The 12,795-nt window shown below is 37.5% G+C and overlaps 2 protein-coding genes across 2 annotated transcripts in view; one reads left to right on the top strand and one right to left on the bottom strand.

The window, feature by feature from the left end:
* LOC108606283 overlaps nucleotides 1-12,795 on the bottom strand; it is a 154,582-nt gene that overhangs the window by 26,482 nt on the left and 115,305 nt on the right. The window lies entirely within an intron of this gene.
* On the top strand, nucleotides 10,343-11,337 carry LOC108606287 (maker331). The gene is made up of 2 exons (XM_017996268.2): nucleotides 10,343-10,580; nucleotides 10,633-11,337. The coding sequence occupies exons 1-2, from the start codon at nucleotides 10,448-10,450 to the stop codon at nucleotides 11,226-11,228; spliced, it is 729 nt and encodes a 242-aa protein (XP_017851757.1). The 5' UTR covers nucleotides 10,343-10,447; the 3' UTR covers nucleotides 11,229-11,337.

Genomic DNA, 12,795 nt, shown 5'->3' with positions numbered 1-12,795 from the left:
TTTTACTAAATTTCAATTGTGAATTTGTGAATTTATAATTAGTTAGTATAAATTAGTTATGTTGGCTCGAGTCATGGCTTTGACTTGGGCCAACAGCTGAAAGTAAACTCCGCCTGACTTCGCTGGCTGGACGAAGAATTCCGTTCCACCAAGGACATACTGCTACCAACTATACAGAGCTGCAGTTCCAGTTCCATTCAGATTTGAATGCTTTGCAGCGTTGAGCGAATGCAGCCTGGAGCAGCATGCGCGTGTTAAATATGACGACAGTTTGCATTAGGACCAAGTCCAAGCTGTAGAAATCAGAACGTTTCGGGGGAGAGCCGGAGGCAAGAGTTGCTTGTGAGGCAGTCATTGCTGCTTGAGTTGCAGCTGGAAGCCGCAGAAGGATTGCAACAGGATTGAGTTGACGCTGACTGAATGATCGTCAGCTCAGGAGGCGACGCTTTCGTTGTGGCTTATAAATGGAGCGCTTTACTTCAGTCTGGCGTTTGGACTTGGACTTGGACTTGGACTTGGCCTTGGATTTATTTGCTCTGGCGCTCTACGCTTGCTTGTGCCGGCAACGATCGGCTCCTGTTGCACGGTCATTTCACTGCCATGCACTTGCTCAGGCTTAGCTTTGGCAGCAGCTTGGATTCGAGCCAGTTAACTAACTGGAAATGTTTTTTAAGCAATAAAGTTAAAAATACGCTGCGAGTCTTAACTTTGACAAACCAAAAAATTAACAAAATTTTAGTGTGACTAAATACGCTTAGAGTTTCACTTGTTCATTAAAAGAGTCAACTAATAACAATTGGAAACTGCACAGCATCTAACTAAACTTTAATGTTGCTAATAAAGCATTGAAAAGTTTGTTAAAATTGAGCAATTGCTGCTGCTGCTGCTGCTGTCGTTCAGTTCAGTTCATCAATATTCATCTGAGCTACTTAAGCGATTTTAGTTTTTCAATTTTCATTAAGCGCGCTCGATAATTGTCAAGTGGCAAGTGGCAACTGCGCAACGCCTTTGCTAGAGGTGCCACAAAGTTGCTGCCTAAGCTGCTTCTCTAGAATTGTTGCTGCTGCTGCTGCTGCTGCTGATGCATTGCAAATTGTCAGCAAAGCTCAAGTGTTGTTGTTGTTGTTGTTGCTGCTGTTGCTGTTGTCTGAGCCGACTACTGTCGACAATGTTTGCTGCTGATCTCTTCTTCTTCTTCTTGCTTTTCTCTCTTGGCAAGTTTTTCGTAATTGCTTATGCAAATTTTTTGCAGCTGCAAACTGCAACGTGCAACATTGACAAACTTTTTTGTGTGTGTGTTTTTTTTCGGGCTGGGGTAGTCTGTGAATTTACTTGGCAAAGCAAATGCTTTACCTTTACCTTGTTGCCACTGGCAGCAGCAACTTGCCACATCCTTGCCTTGCAACATGCAGCGCGCATTTTCATTGTCAGCCCGGCTCTAACTCTGACTGCAGCTTTAATTTCAGTTTCATGACTTCTTGTCTCTCACTCTCTATTGCTCTCTCGCTCACACGCTGCACAGGCATTTGCATATAACGTTCGTTTTGGCAGCAGCAGCAGCAGCAACTTCCTGCACCCCCCACCCCCCTCACTGTAATTTTAATGTTTGAAACAAATACAAATTAAAGCAATGTAAATAAAAAAGTGTTTGCGCGCTTGGGCTAAAAAATAAAATGAATTCCAAGTTGCAATGCGCTCATTGTTTGTGTGTATGTGTGTGTGTGTGTGGGGCATGCAGCAGTGTGACAAAGAAAGCAGTTGCCACTTGGGCTATGAAAATCTCAGCCAGAGCGTCGTGCAAATTTGCATAATAAAATGCGTCTGTATGTCTCCCCCCCTCTCTTGCTAGCTGTGTGTGTGTGTGTGTGTGTTGCACTCAAAAGTTGGCGTAATCAACGCATACATAGACCGACTGTATGCTTAATTGATTTGCTCTTGCACCTTTGCTCGCAATAAATGAATAAAACAGCAAAATTTTAAAACTTTAAAACGCAGCACATATAATAAATATTTACTGCATTTAAATATTAAAATTTCATTAGTTAACCTAACAAGCCGCAGCTAGCAGTTGCTCATTGTTATCGATAAATATCGCACACAAACTGTAAACTGTAAACTTTGGTATGACATAAAGCAAATAATAAATTATAGTTTTAAAATTTCCATTTCAAAAATAAATCAAAAAATAAGCTGCTAATTAATAAATGCAATATGTGTAACATTTTATTTATTTTTTTTGTTAAATCAAACAATTCAAAAATTCAATTTGAAAAATAAATCAAAAAGTAAGTAAATCATTTGATATATTTTTTGGTAAATTGTTGAAGCCATAACAACAATTATAATAAATTATAATTTCAAAATTTCAATTTCTTAAATATTGAATATATTAAATTAATACAATATGTATAACATTTGATATATTTTTTGTTACATTTTTGCTAAATTGTTTTAAGCCATAACATAAACTTATTGCAATATTTCAAATCAAATAATTATAATAAACGTTGCTCAATTTCAAAATTAAATCAAAGAGTAAGGCTGCGTGTATTAAATTAATAAATTTAATGATATGTCAAGCAGTTTCAATTTTTTTTCTAACCAAGTGTGCTTGACTTTTTAAATTATGGAGAAAAATTAATGAAAATTGCTGACAAAACAAATGCAAAAATATAAGAAAAGTGCTCAACTCAAAATGCAGCCGCAGTGGTCGCTCTAGCTGTTTAACTCTCGATCTTTGTCGCTTTCTCTTTCTCTTGCTCTTGCTCTTTCTCACATTAAGTGCAATCGATGCCATTATGGCTGCATTTTCGCTGTTGCTGTTGCTGTGTTGCCTGCTTGACGCCTAACGGCAATTTTATTTGACTGCGGACAGTTGTGGGCGTTGTGGCAAGGGCGTGGCTATGTGCAACACCACGCTGCTGCTGCTGTCGCGGCGCAACACAACTTGATTTATGTGGCCAGCGGGCTTGCTCCGTCTCTCTCTCTCTCTCTCTCTCTCTCTCGCTCTCTCTGGATTCTCAACAGCGAGAGCGCGCATCAGTGGGCGGTCGTTTTGATTGCAACGCTCAGTGGCAGTGGCAGTGGCAACCTTTTGTTCTACAAGTTATGAGCATTTAATGCCTCAAGCTGCGTGGGCGCGCATCAATTCAAGTGTTCGAGTTGGTTAATCCCATTTGCTTGCCACGTCTGCAGCACGGGGCATGCAACATGATGAACTTATGTAAGCAAGCAAATCCAACACTTGCTAGTCAGCCAACTAATCGAGACAATGCAACAAAGCAAACTAAATTTCAAGCAAGAATTTGCAATGCTTAAATAATTTTAATAATTTTTAAATGCCAAATATTCGATGTTGATTTGCTTAGCAAATTAGTTTGGCAATTAAGTTTGAATACTTGTACAAGTAAAAATGTCAAATGCTTGTCAAATGTTTGATTTATATTATTTAATGCGTGTAAATTAAATCAAAATGCAGTTAAGTTAGCAATTTATTGATTGCAAGTATCAAATGCAATTTAGACAACATTCAATGCCGATTGGCACCAAAGTGAGAGCGACAGCCACTTGAATGGCGAGCTGAGGACCCATGCATGGGTCCATGGGCGTGCTGGACAAATAGGGGGTCAGAGCTAACGGATAGCTTGAGGTTTGCTTGCATACGAAATTAGTCACAAAAGACAGAGAGAGAGAGAGGGAGAGAGAGTGAGATCGAGGAGTGCGTGTATGTTCTGGGCTAAGTTGCAATCAGTTAAACAATGTTGCATATTAACAGCCTTGGGACGAGCCCAAGGCACGCCACGAGTCACCACTGCACCTAACCCCCACCCCACCCCCCCGCAGCCCAATAGCAATTTTCCCGCAATCATACCAAACAGCTGGTCCACCTCACTTGGCCTGGCCCGGCCTGGGCGCAATGTCTGTGCATAAATAAAGCATAAATAACCGACAGGCAGCTTTGGGTCGTTCGCTGGTCGAGTGCTAATTAAAACTGTTGATGGCCTCTTGCAACGAAAAGGACTCAGCCCAGCACCAGCACCAGCACCAGCACCAGCACCAGCTCCAGGAGTAGCAGCATTGCCAGCGGTGTTGCTTTTACAAAAAAAAAATTTTTTTTTTCTAACTAACTGGCGCTGTAAATTGCAAATTTTCATATGTCCCCCATGGGCTAAACGCTGTTGTTGTCCCACGCCCATGCCCACGCCCACTTTGACTGCTTTATTGAGGGACAGCTGTAGCTTTTGAACAGCTCAAGTGGCAGGTGACAAAAGCAACAACCTGCCACAGCAGTTGTTGAGTGGGTGGGAGGCGGTTGCTTTAAATTGGAACTGGGATTGTTGCCTGGGGGCTGTGGCACGTTCGTTTCAGTTCGGTTACGCCCACGTCGGTTTGTCTGCCAATTATTTATTGACATTAACTGTTATTAATTATGAGAGCGTTTAATTGAGGTTTGAGTCGAACGTATGTGTAATTAACTTTCTAAATTGCAAATTGAAATGTATTTAAGCTAAAGTTGGCTAACTAACTTAAACTTTAAGCAACTATCGCGCTGTTATCGCTTACTGTTATCGATTGTACATGCAGCTGATCTGGGCGCTTGAAGCAACTCAAACTGATTGCAGTTTTATGAGCCAAAACTGCAGCCAACACTTTGTTCAACTCAACAATATTGAACGCCCACAGCGCCACGTTCAATATTTTTACGACTGACAGCGGCACGTTTACTTTTAGCATTAAACTGAACGAAGCTAAATTCACTCGCTGAAATTTTATGTCAAAGAGGAGACACAATCTCAATTGCAAAAGCAAACACTGCAGCGAATTTAAAACAATAAAAATTTCGAGCATAAAATGTAACTTCTACTTGGGCAAAGGCACAGCCCAAAGCCCAAAGTGGGCAATGCCATTAAAAATCTTTAGCGAGAGTTGCAAACAACTCAAGCGAGTGCAGCAGACAAAATCGTGAAGTGAAGTGAAGTGAAGCAGCTTTGCGCCTTCAAATTTCAATAGACAGCGCAAAAAACTTGAGAAATAAAATGAATGCAGCGACTAATAAACAGTAAATGCAACTAAAGTTTAAAAAAAATGTGTGTGTGTGTGTGTGTGTGACATGTGGCATGCCAAATGGCCACAAAGCACACAGAGCGAAACATGTACAAAGCTAAATTGTTATTATATCAACATATTTCTTAGCTAACGTGCCAGTTATTTAAGTTGCTATTGCTGTTGTTGTTGTTGTTGTTGTTGTTGATTTCGAGGTGAAAAGCAAATGACTTTTATGCGCGTAGCGTGAGGGCCCACTGTACTAAGCTACAAAATGCCAAAAAGGGGCTGTTGCCACGCCCAGTATGCACGCCTAGACGCGGCTAGTTTGCATATTTTGTCGACGCCTAAAAATATGCAAAGAAAACAATTTACAAGATTCTGCGCCGAGCCGAGCGAACTATTCAATACATGAGCTGAAAACTTGGCTCGTGTTTGGAGTGGGGCTGACGTCTTATCGACGCTTCACTAGTAAATTAATAAACAAACTTGCTTAGTACTGCCTTAAATACTTTTCTATACTCTTTGTGTGTGTGTGTGTGTGTGTGCTACGATTAGAATCTGTCATCAACGCTATGAATTTTAGTAGCCCCTTTATGTAAGCTTTGCCCGACGACGCTATGGATTTTTTCGATTTAATCAAGTGCTTAGAAGTCGAACCCCTTGGCCCACCACAGTGTTGCCTCAATTTGGCGGTTTTCACAGCGTTTGATTGCGTGTGCGGCTCACGCGACGTCCTTGGCGTCCGTGTCCTGCCAACTTCACTAAATGCGCAGCCATTGCCCAACAACGTTCTCTCGTCCAATTAATAAACGCAAAACGTAGCGAACGTTGAGAAAAACGAGGCAAACGAGGCAAACGAGCAACGAGCGTACGAAAATTTAATGTAAATCGCATTGTATATAATTTTTATAGTTGCTGCGTTTTTGTGGGCAATTAAACATTTCATGGTGGCAGGCTTAAGCGCATAAATTGCTTAGCGCACTTGGAAATTGGAGACGCCAAGACGCTCGAAGTGGGGGGAGCAAGCATATTGATGACCGATTTGTGCATTCAGATTTCAAATGCCGCAAGGTAATGAGCAAATGTTTGCATGATTAATAAATTAAGCGCAAGCAATTAAATATTTTAGCCAAGTCTATGGCAACAATTTTAAAATAATTATAAAACACATTAAGAAACAACATTATAAAATGAATAGCATAAAATAAAAAATGATTTTAATGCACATTTGCAATATTTTGATTTAGTTTGAATTACAGCAATTGTAAAAAATTAAAAATATATATAAATATAAGCGAAAGAAACAATTATTATAAATAATAAAGAAAACGGTGATTAAAATAAAAATTACTGTTTGCATAAAAACAATTGTAAAAATTAAAAAAAAATAATATAAATATAACAGCAAGAAAATTGAAATCTTGCTGCTCTTCTGCTGAATATAAAGCGAATTGTAAAAATTAAAAAAAATAATATAAATATAACAGCAAGAAAATTGAAATCTATGCTTCATTTCTGCGAAAAATATTATCAATAAATATTATTCCAACTTGGTTGAAAATCTTTCGGTTGAAAGTTAAAATAAAAAATTATTTTAATGTACGTTTGCAATATTCTGATTTAGTTTGAATAAAAATAATTGTAAAAAACTAAAAAAATATATATAAATATAAGCGAAAGAAAAAGAAACAATTATTATAAATAATATAGAAAAGGGCAAATAAAATAAAAAATTATGCACTTTTGCAATATTCTGATTTAGTTTGCATAAAAAGAAAATTTCAAGAAAATTGAAATCTATGCTGCATTTCTGCTGAATATAAGTGAAAAAAACATTACTAATAATTATTGCTCAAATTTGGTTTAAAATCTTTCTATTGCGTGTTTGCATTTTTTTATTTTTATGCCAATATAAGCTAGAGTGAGGGAAAAATAAGCTACAATAAATTTGTGTCAAAACTCAAGAAAATAAGGATCAAAATTCATGACACTGCCTGTAAATTTCCTTGCATTGTTAAATAAATTTACCATATACTGACCAAAATGAAAATAAACTAAAGCTATTTGCAAATTCTTTAAGCTTTTTCACTTAGAAAAAAGCTAGATCTAGCTTATAAGTAGCTAATATGGCAACACTGGCTTTGAACAAAACAAAACAAACTTCTAAAATATAAAATGAAATAATATAATAAAAAGAGTATATTAAAATCTTACTGACGACACGTTTAGAGCCTTTTGAAGAATTAAATGCAAAAGTATTAAAATAAAAAAAATGCGTAGCAACTGTTGTTGTTGCTGTTGCAAGTTGAGTGACTGTTGATGCCGCAAGCTGGCTAGAGATTGATATGCATAGCGTTGCATTTGGCATGCGTGTTGCAGTTGCAGATTGCAACTGGCGACGCGACAGGAGACTAAAGTCTGATGCAGTTTTGCAAACCGCAGACCAAATCACACAGACAGACAGCTGGGCAGACAGCTTGTGGGGCGTGGCAGACAAAGAGTGGAGTAAATGTCATAAGACACACACAAAATAAAACTTGCAACTCCAAGTGGCAAGCGTTGTTGGTGGTGAGCACTGCCAGACAGATAAATGTGCGTCGTATATATGAAAATAAAATATGCAAAAAAGAGTTCGTTCACTTTCAGTTCAGTCGCTTCAGTTTCAGTTTTTGTAAATTTTTATGTGCTGCGTGCTTTAAATTGAAAACTTTATCTGTTTGCTTTTGTTTTGTTTTTTTTTTTTTGGGGCGCGTGGCAAAGCATTTTGCTTCATTTACAAAAAGCAATTTGATTTATTTGCTTTGCCATGCAACAAACAACAAACAACAACAACAACTTGCTGCTGCTGAGGCGTACATATAATTATAATGGCATTTTGCCAAAAAAGAAAAAAAAGAAAGCAAAGCACACCAGACATAACTAAAAATTGTGGCAGCCAGTCGCCTGTTGTATGCAACAAGCGCCGCTCAACACTTGAGCGTAGCCAGCATGCAGGACATTTAGGACATGCCACCGTTGCACATAATAGTGCAATCCATTTTCAAAATTACATAAATGAAAATGAAATTGCAAATGGCCGCAGGCATGCAAAATATTCAACAACATACCCCAAACAGCTGCTCCCAAAATAATCCAAAAAAAATGCCAAAGTGCCAAAAATGCATTTAAATGAAACTCAAGTTACCTGCAAAGAGAAGAAAGTGAAAAAAATGTTAGTCAATTTTAACATAAACTGTTAAGCAACAAATTATGTTGCAGTATTTATTTTTATTTTTTAATTATTTACTTTAAGCTGTAATTGCTGTTAGCAGTACTCTGTTATTTAACAGCTTTTGAGCAATTATTCTGAGTATAACAGCAAAGAGAAGAAAGTGAAAAATTGTGTTTTACGCTTTTAACATAGACTGTTAAGCATGTTAACAGCACTGTTAACGCTTAAGTAACAAATTATGTTGCAGTATAATTTTTAATATTTTGATTATTTTTAAATCAACATTTATAAGCTACAATTTTAACACAGACTGTTAAGCATGTTAACAGCACTGTTAACGCTTAAGTAACAAATTATGTTGCAGTATTAATTTTTAATATTTTGATTATTTACGCAAAGCTACAATTTTAACACAGACTGTTAAGCATGTTAACAGCACTGTTAACGCTTAAGTAACAAATTATGTTGCAATAAATTTTTAATATTTTGATTATTTTTAAATCAACATTTATAAGCTACAATTTTAACATAGGCTGCTAAGCATGTTAACAGCACTGTTAATGAATTTTTAATTTTAAATATTATTATATTTTTTAATTTTTAATTATTTTTAGCATACATTGCTGTTAACACTGCTCTGTTATTTAACAGCTTTCGAACAATTATGCTGTGCATAACATTTAAATAATCGTGTGTAGCTTTTAACAGCAGCTGTTAAGCTTAAGCAGCTGCATTACTTTCTAAGTAAAATATTATGCTTTACTAGCTATTTATTTATATATATTCAAACAGCAATGCTTACTTAACATTTAGTCAAGCAGCTGCAATATTTGCATTTTTATATTTTGTTTTTAGTTCAATTCAAATGCTTAATTCGAATCTCTAATTTATTGTAGCAATTTTAACATAAACTGCCAAAGCTGTTAATGTTTGCTGTGGCTTTACAGCGCGCTGTTATAAAACATTTATCAAGCATCTGCTTGGGCCGCCAGAGCCTTCTAAGTAGTCTCATTTCTTTTATAGCACTTGTCGCTCTCTTTTGTTGTTTGCTCTGGCAATTGATAAACAGCCGTGTAATAAAACTGAGCTGCGTTCTGGGAGTTGGCGCTCATTGTGACTGCGACTGCGACTGAGACTGCGACTGAGACAGCGACGGCTGTTAAACCGTTATCTGTTTGTTGCTGCTGCTGTTGCCGCTTGCAATATTTAACAAGTACTCAGCAGCAGCAGCAGCAGCAGCAGCTGAGAAATGATGATGACAAGGCTGCTGTTGTTGTTGGTTGGTTGCTGCTTGGTCATTGTTAAGTGCGCGACAGCCAACAGCTTGTGGACATTTCAAAAAGGGGCGCTCTGCTGGTTGTAGGCAAATAAAAAAAATAAGCAAGAGTTATGCCAACACTTGGCCATAACAGCGGGCCAAGTTGCAGGCAACACATCAACAGCAGCAGCGGCAGCAGCAGCGGCAGCAACATTGTTGGCGTTATCAACTATAAAAATAATAACAACAGCAACAAGAAATAGCATAAAGTGTCAAGCAGTGTGCACAGTGGCGCAAAATAAAGTCGATAAATAAACAAATTAAAAGCACATAAATAATAAATAATGTAAAAAATATTAAATTAATTTAAATTTTAATTTGCACTTTATTTTTGGCAGCTTTTTGCACCACTGTGCTCTTGCTGCTGTGGGGCAAACACAGAAATTGCATTTGGAAAAATGTTGCATATCATAAATAAATGTAAGCGCAAATAAATCAACATTGTTGACATTTGTCAGTTTTTGCTGCGCTGCAATTGTTTGTCTCGCTCTCGCTCTCTCTCGCTCTTTCAGTGCTGTATGCTCTGTGCTTGCCACAACTCGTTTATTTATATTTTTGCTACATTTTTGAGCGCAGCATTGTTTGCAACAAATGCCAGCGTCAAGTTGTTTTTGTTGTTGCCACCACATTAGGGGTGAGAGCAACTGTTGCAACAATCGTCAAAAACTGCTGCAAGGCACTCGGCATAGATAATCAATTTTTTTTTTTTGTATTTTTTTGGTTTAAATTTTGTGCACTTGGTTGGCTTTGCTTTAAGCTTTTGATTACTGAAATTGTTAACTCATTAGCTCGTTAGCTGCTTAGCAAATTCTAGAGTTCAAAAAAAAAAAAAATACAAGTCTATAGCTTTCTATATATATAGAGCTACAGCTATGGATCAGCAGCAGCAGCGCAAGGACAAAATCGCTTTGTACAAAGCGAAGAAATTGGAGGAGGCCAAGAAGGCGCGACAAAATCGCGTTGGTAAAGAAGAAAAAAATGGAGGAATCATTAGCTCGTTAGCTGGTTAGCAAAGTCTAGGGATTCAAAAAAAGGTCTATAGCTTTTGTCTATATAGTTACAGCTATGGAGCAGCAGCGCAAGGACAAAATCGCCTTGTACAAGAAGAAAATGGCGGAGGCCAAGAAGGGGCGACCACGTGTGCCGCTCGTCGATACGTTGCCCGATCTGTTCCTTCGCAAGCCCACGCATCCATCTCGTGTGGCCACCTCGAAGCGCTTGGCCAGTGAAAACGACGCCCGTGGCTCCTCGCCCAAGCGACTGGCTGGCTATGAGATACTGAAGCAGGACGAGACCGACAAGGAAATGGAAATGGCGATGTCCGCCATGGGCGTCGGCTGCAGCTTGGGCATCACCTTCTCGCCCAAGCGCAAGCGTGTCGACAACAACAACAACGACAACAACAACAACAACACTGATAATAGACCATTCGTTGAGAAGATGCTGCAGCCGCTGCCGCGGGACGAGCGCGAGACGGTGCCGATTCCACGCCAGAGCTCAGACTATGATTACATTAAAATTCAACCGCGGGGCATTAGGATCAGCGCCTGCGGCTCATCATCGCGTTTGCATTCATCGTCCGATGATGATGATGATGATGCTGATGATGTTGATGATGCTCAAGCTGAGCTCAACAAATATAATGTACACTGAGCAAAGTAAGTTATGCACTACACTCCACACTAATATACACTGTAAAAATGTTTAGTTATTTTTAGCAGTTGCATGTTTCAATTAAATTGTATTATTATGTTTAAGCGCTGCAACCACTTGCAACATAAATAAAAAATAATTATTATTGTAATTTAAAGCAAACATATGACAGAAAAATTTGTATTGCAAAATTTGTTTATAATTTATTATTGTGTGCAAATATTTTATAGTTAAAGCAACGCATGCTTAAACATATTTGAAAATAAAATATTTATTATACTTTAAATTTTTAGCAAAAAGTTGTAGCAAATAATTTTTATTGCAATTTCTATAATTTCTAATTGATTTATTTAAAGAATAAAAATGTTTGATATGCAAATTTGCTGCTATTTATGTTCAAAAATTTATTACAATAAGCAAACATCAAAATATTGCGTGCAGTGTATTAAATGGAGTAAGTAAAAATTAAATAAATTTGCGCATAATTTATTATTTATTTTATGCCTAGCGACAATTGCTGCTGGCTGAAAATAGAAATGCACAAAAAGAGAGAGAGAGAGAGAGAGAGAGAGAGAGAGAGGGAGAGGGAGAGAGGGAGAGCATAGAGCTGAGAGTGTGTGCCTAAGTTTTAAGCCGACGTTAATTGATCGCTACTCAGCTGCTGCTGTCAGTGTATGCGTGTGTATGTGTGTGTATGTGCGTGTGTGTGTGTGTGCTTTGAGTTTTAGTTAATGTGCATTTAATTGCGACTCGTTAAGGCAGTTAGACTCACTCACGCTCCTCGATATGAAGTGTGGGCGCTTGACACGCCCACAGCGGCTAATTAGACATGCATTGCAGCATTTGCTTTGGCTTTGGTTATGCAGCTTTGCTGATTTTACGAATTTTTAGTTTTATTTTATGTGATTTATGGGGCATTAGGCGCTTATCATGGACACGATAAGCGGCTTTTTGTCTTTTATCGCGGCGTGATTTAAATTTGATCAAAATGCGTGGAAAATGTGTCACGAACCGATATATATATATATATATATAGCATTTTATATTTAGCGCTGCACTTTGCGCTATATATATATATATGCATATATATTTATGGGTGTTGGTGTGTGCGTGTGTGGATATCAATTTTATGTGGCACTGATTTATGAGCAGCGATTGCATTCAACACTGGCAGTTAAATGGTTTATGTGGCAACAGCAATCGACTCAACAATCGAACAAAATTAAAACAGACAGCAAAATGTATTTTGAGCGCTACAAAACATAACATAGATAAGCATGGACACAGGGCTTAGATAAGCAGCCCCACATGGCTATGGGAAATGTGTGTAATAAAAATCATTTTTATATTTCTTGTTGTGAGAAAATAAGTGACAACTAAATCAAACTTGAAGTTTGCGCTGTTTGTTTCATAACTGCAATAGTTTTGAGCTAATAATATGAAATTTTAAACTAATTAATAATGTTAACAAATAAGCCTCGCTGCTTAATCAATATAATGCACAATAATATGTTAAAGTTTTTGGCTTTATTTTTAAATCTAAAAAAATATTTAATTATTAGCAATT

This window comes from Drosophila busckii, chromosome X (genome assembly GCF_011750605.1).
Source record: "Drosophila busckii strain San Diego stock center, stock number 13000-0081.31 chromosome X, ASM1175060v1, whole genome shotgun sequence".
In the NCBI taxonomy this organism is placed as follows: domain Eukaryota; kingdom Metazoa; phylum Arthropoda; class Insecta; order Diptera; family Drosophilidae; genus Drosophila; species Drosophila busckii.
Note: the sequence above shows the minus strand (reverse complement) of the source record. Positions and strands in the feature narration are given on the sequence as shown.

Excerpts from the sequence above, each read along its gene's own strand:
- LOC108606287 (XM_017996268.2), top strand. The coding sequence starts at position 10,448 with ATGGATCAGCAGCAGCAGCGCAAGGACAAAATCGCTTTGTACAAAGCG. Across the intron at positions 10,581-10,632 it reads AATCATTAGCTCGTTAGCTG|TTACAGCTATGGAGCAGCAG; the intron begins GTTAGCAAAGTC and ends TTGTCTATATAG.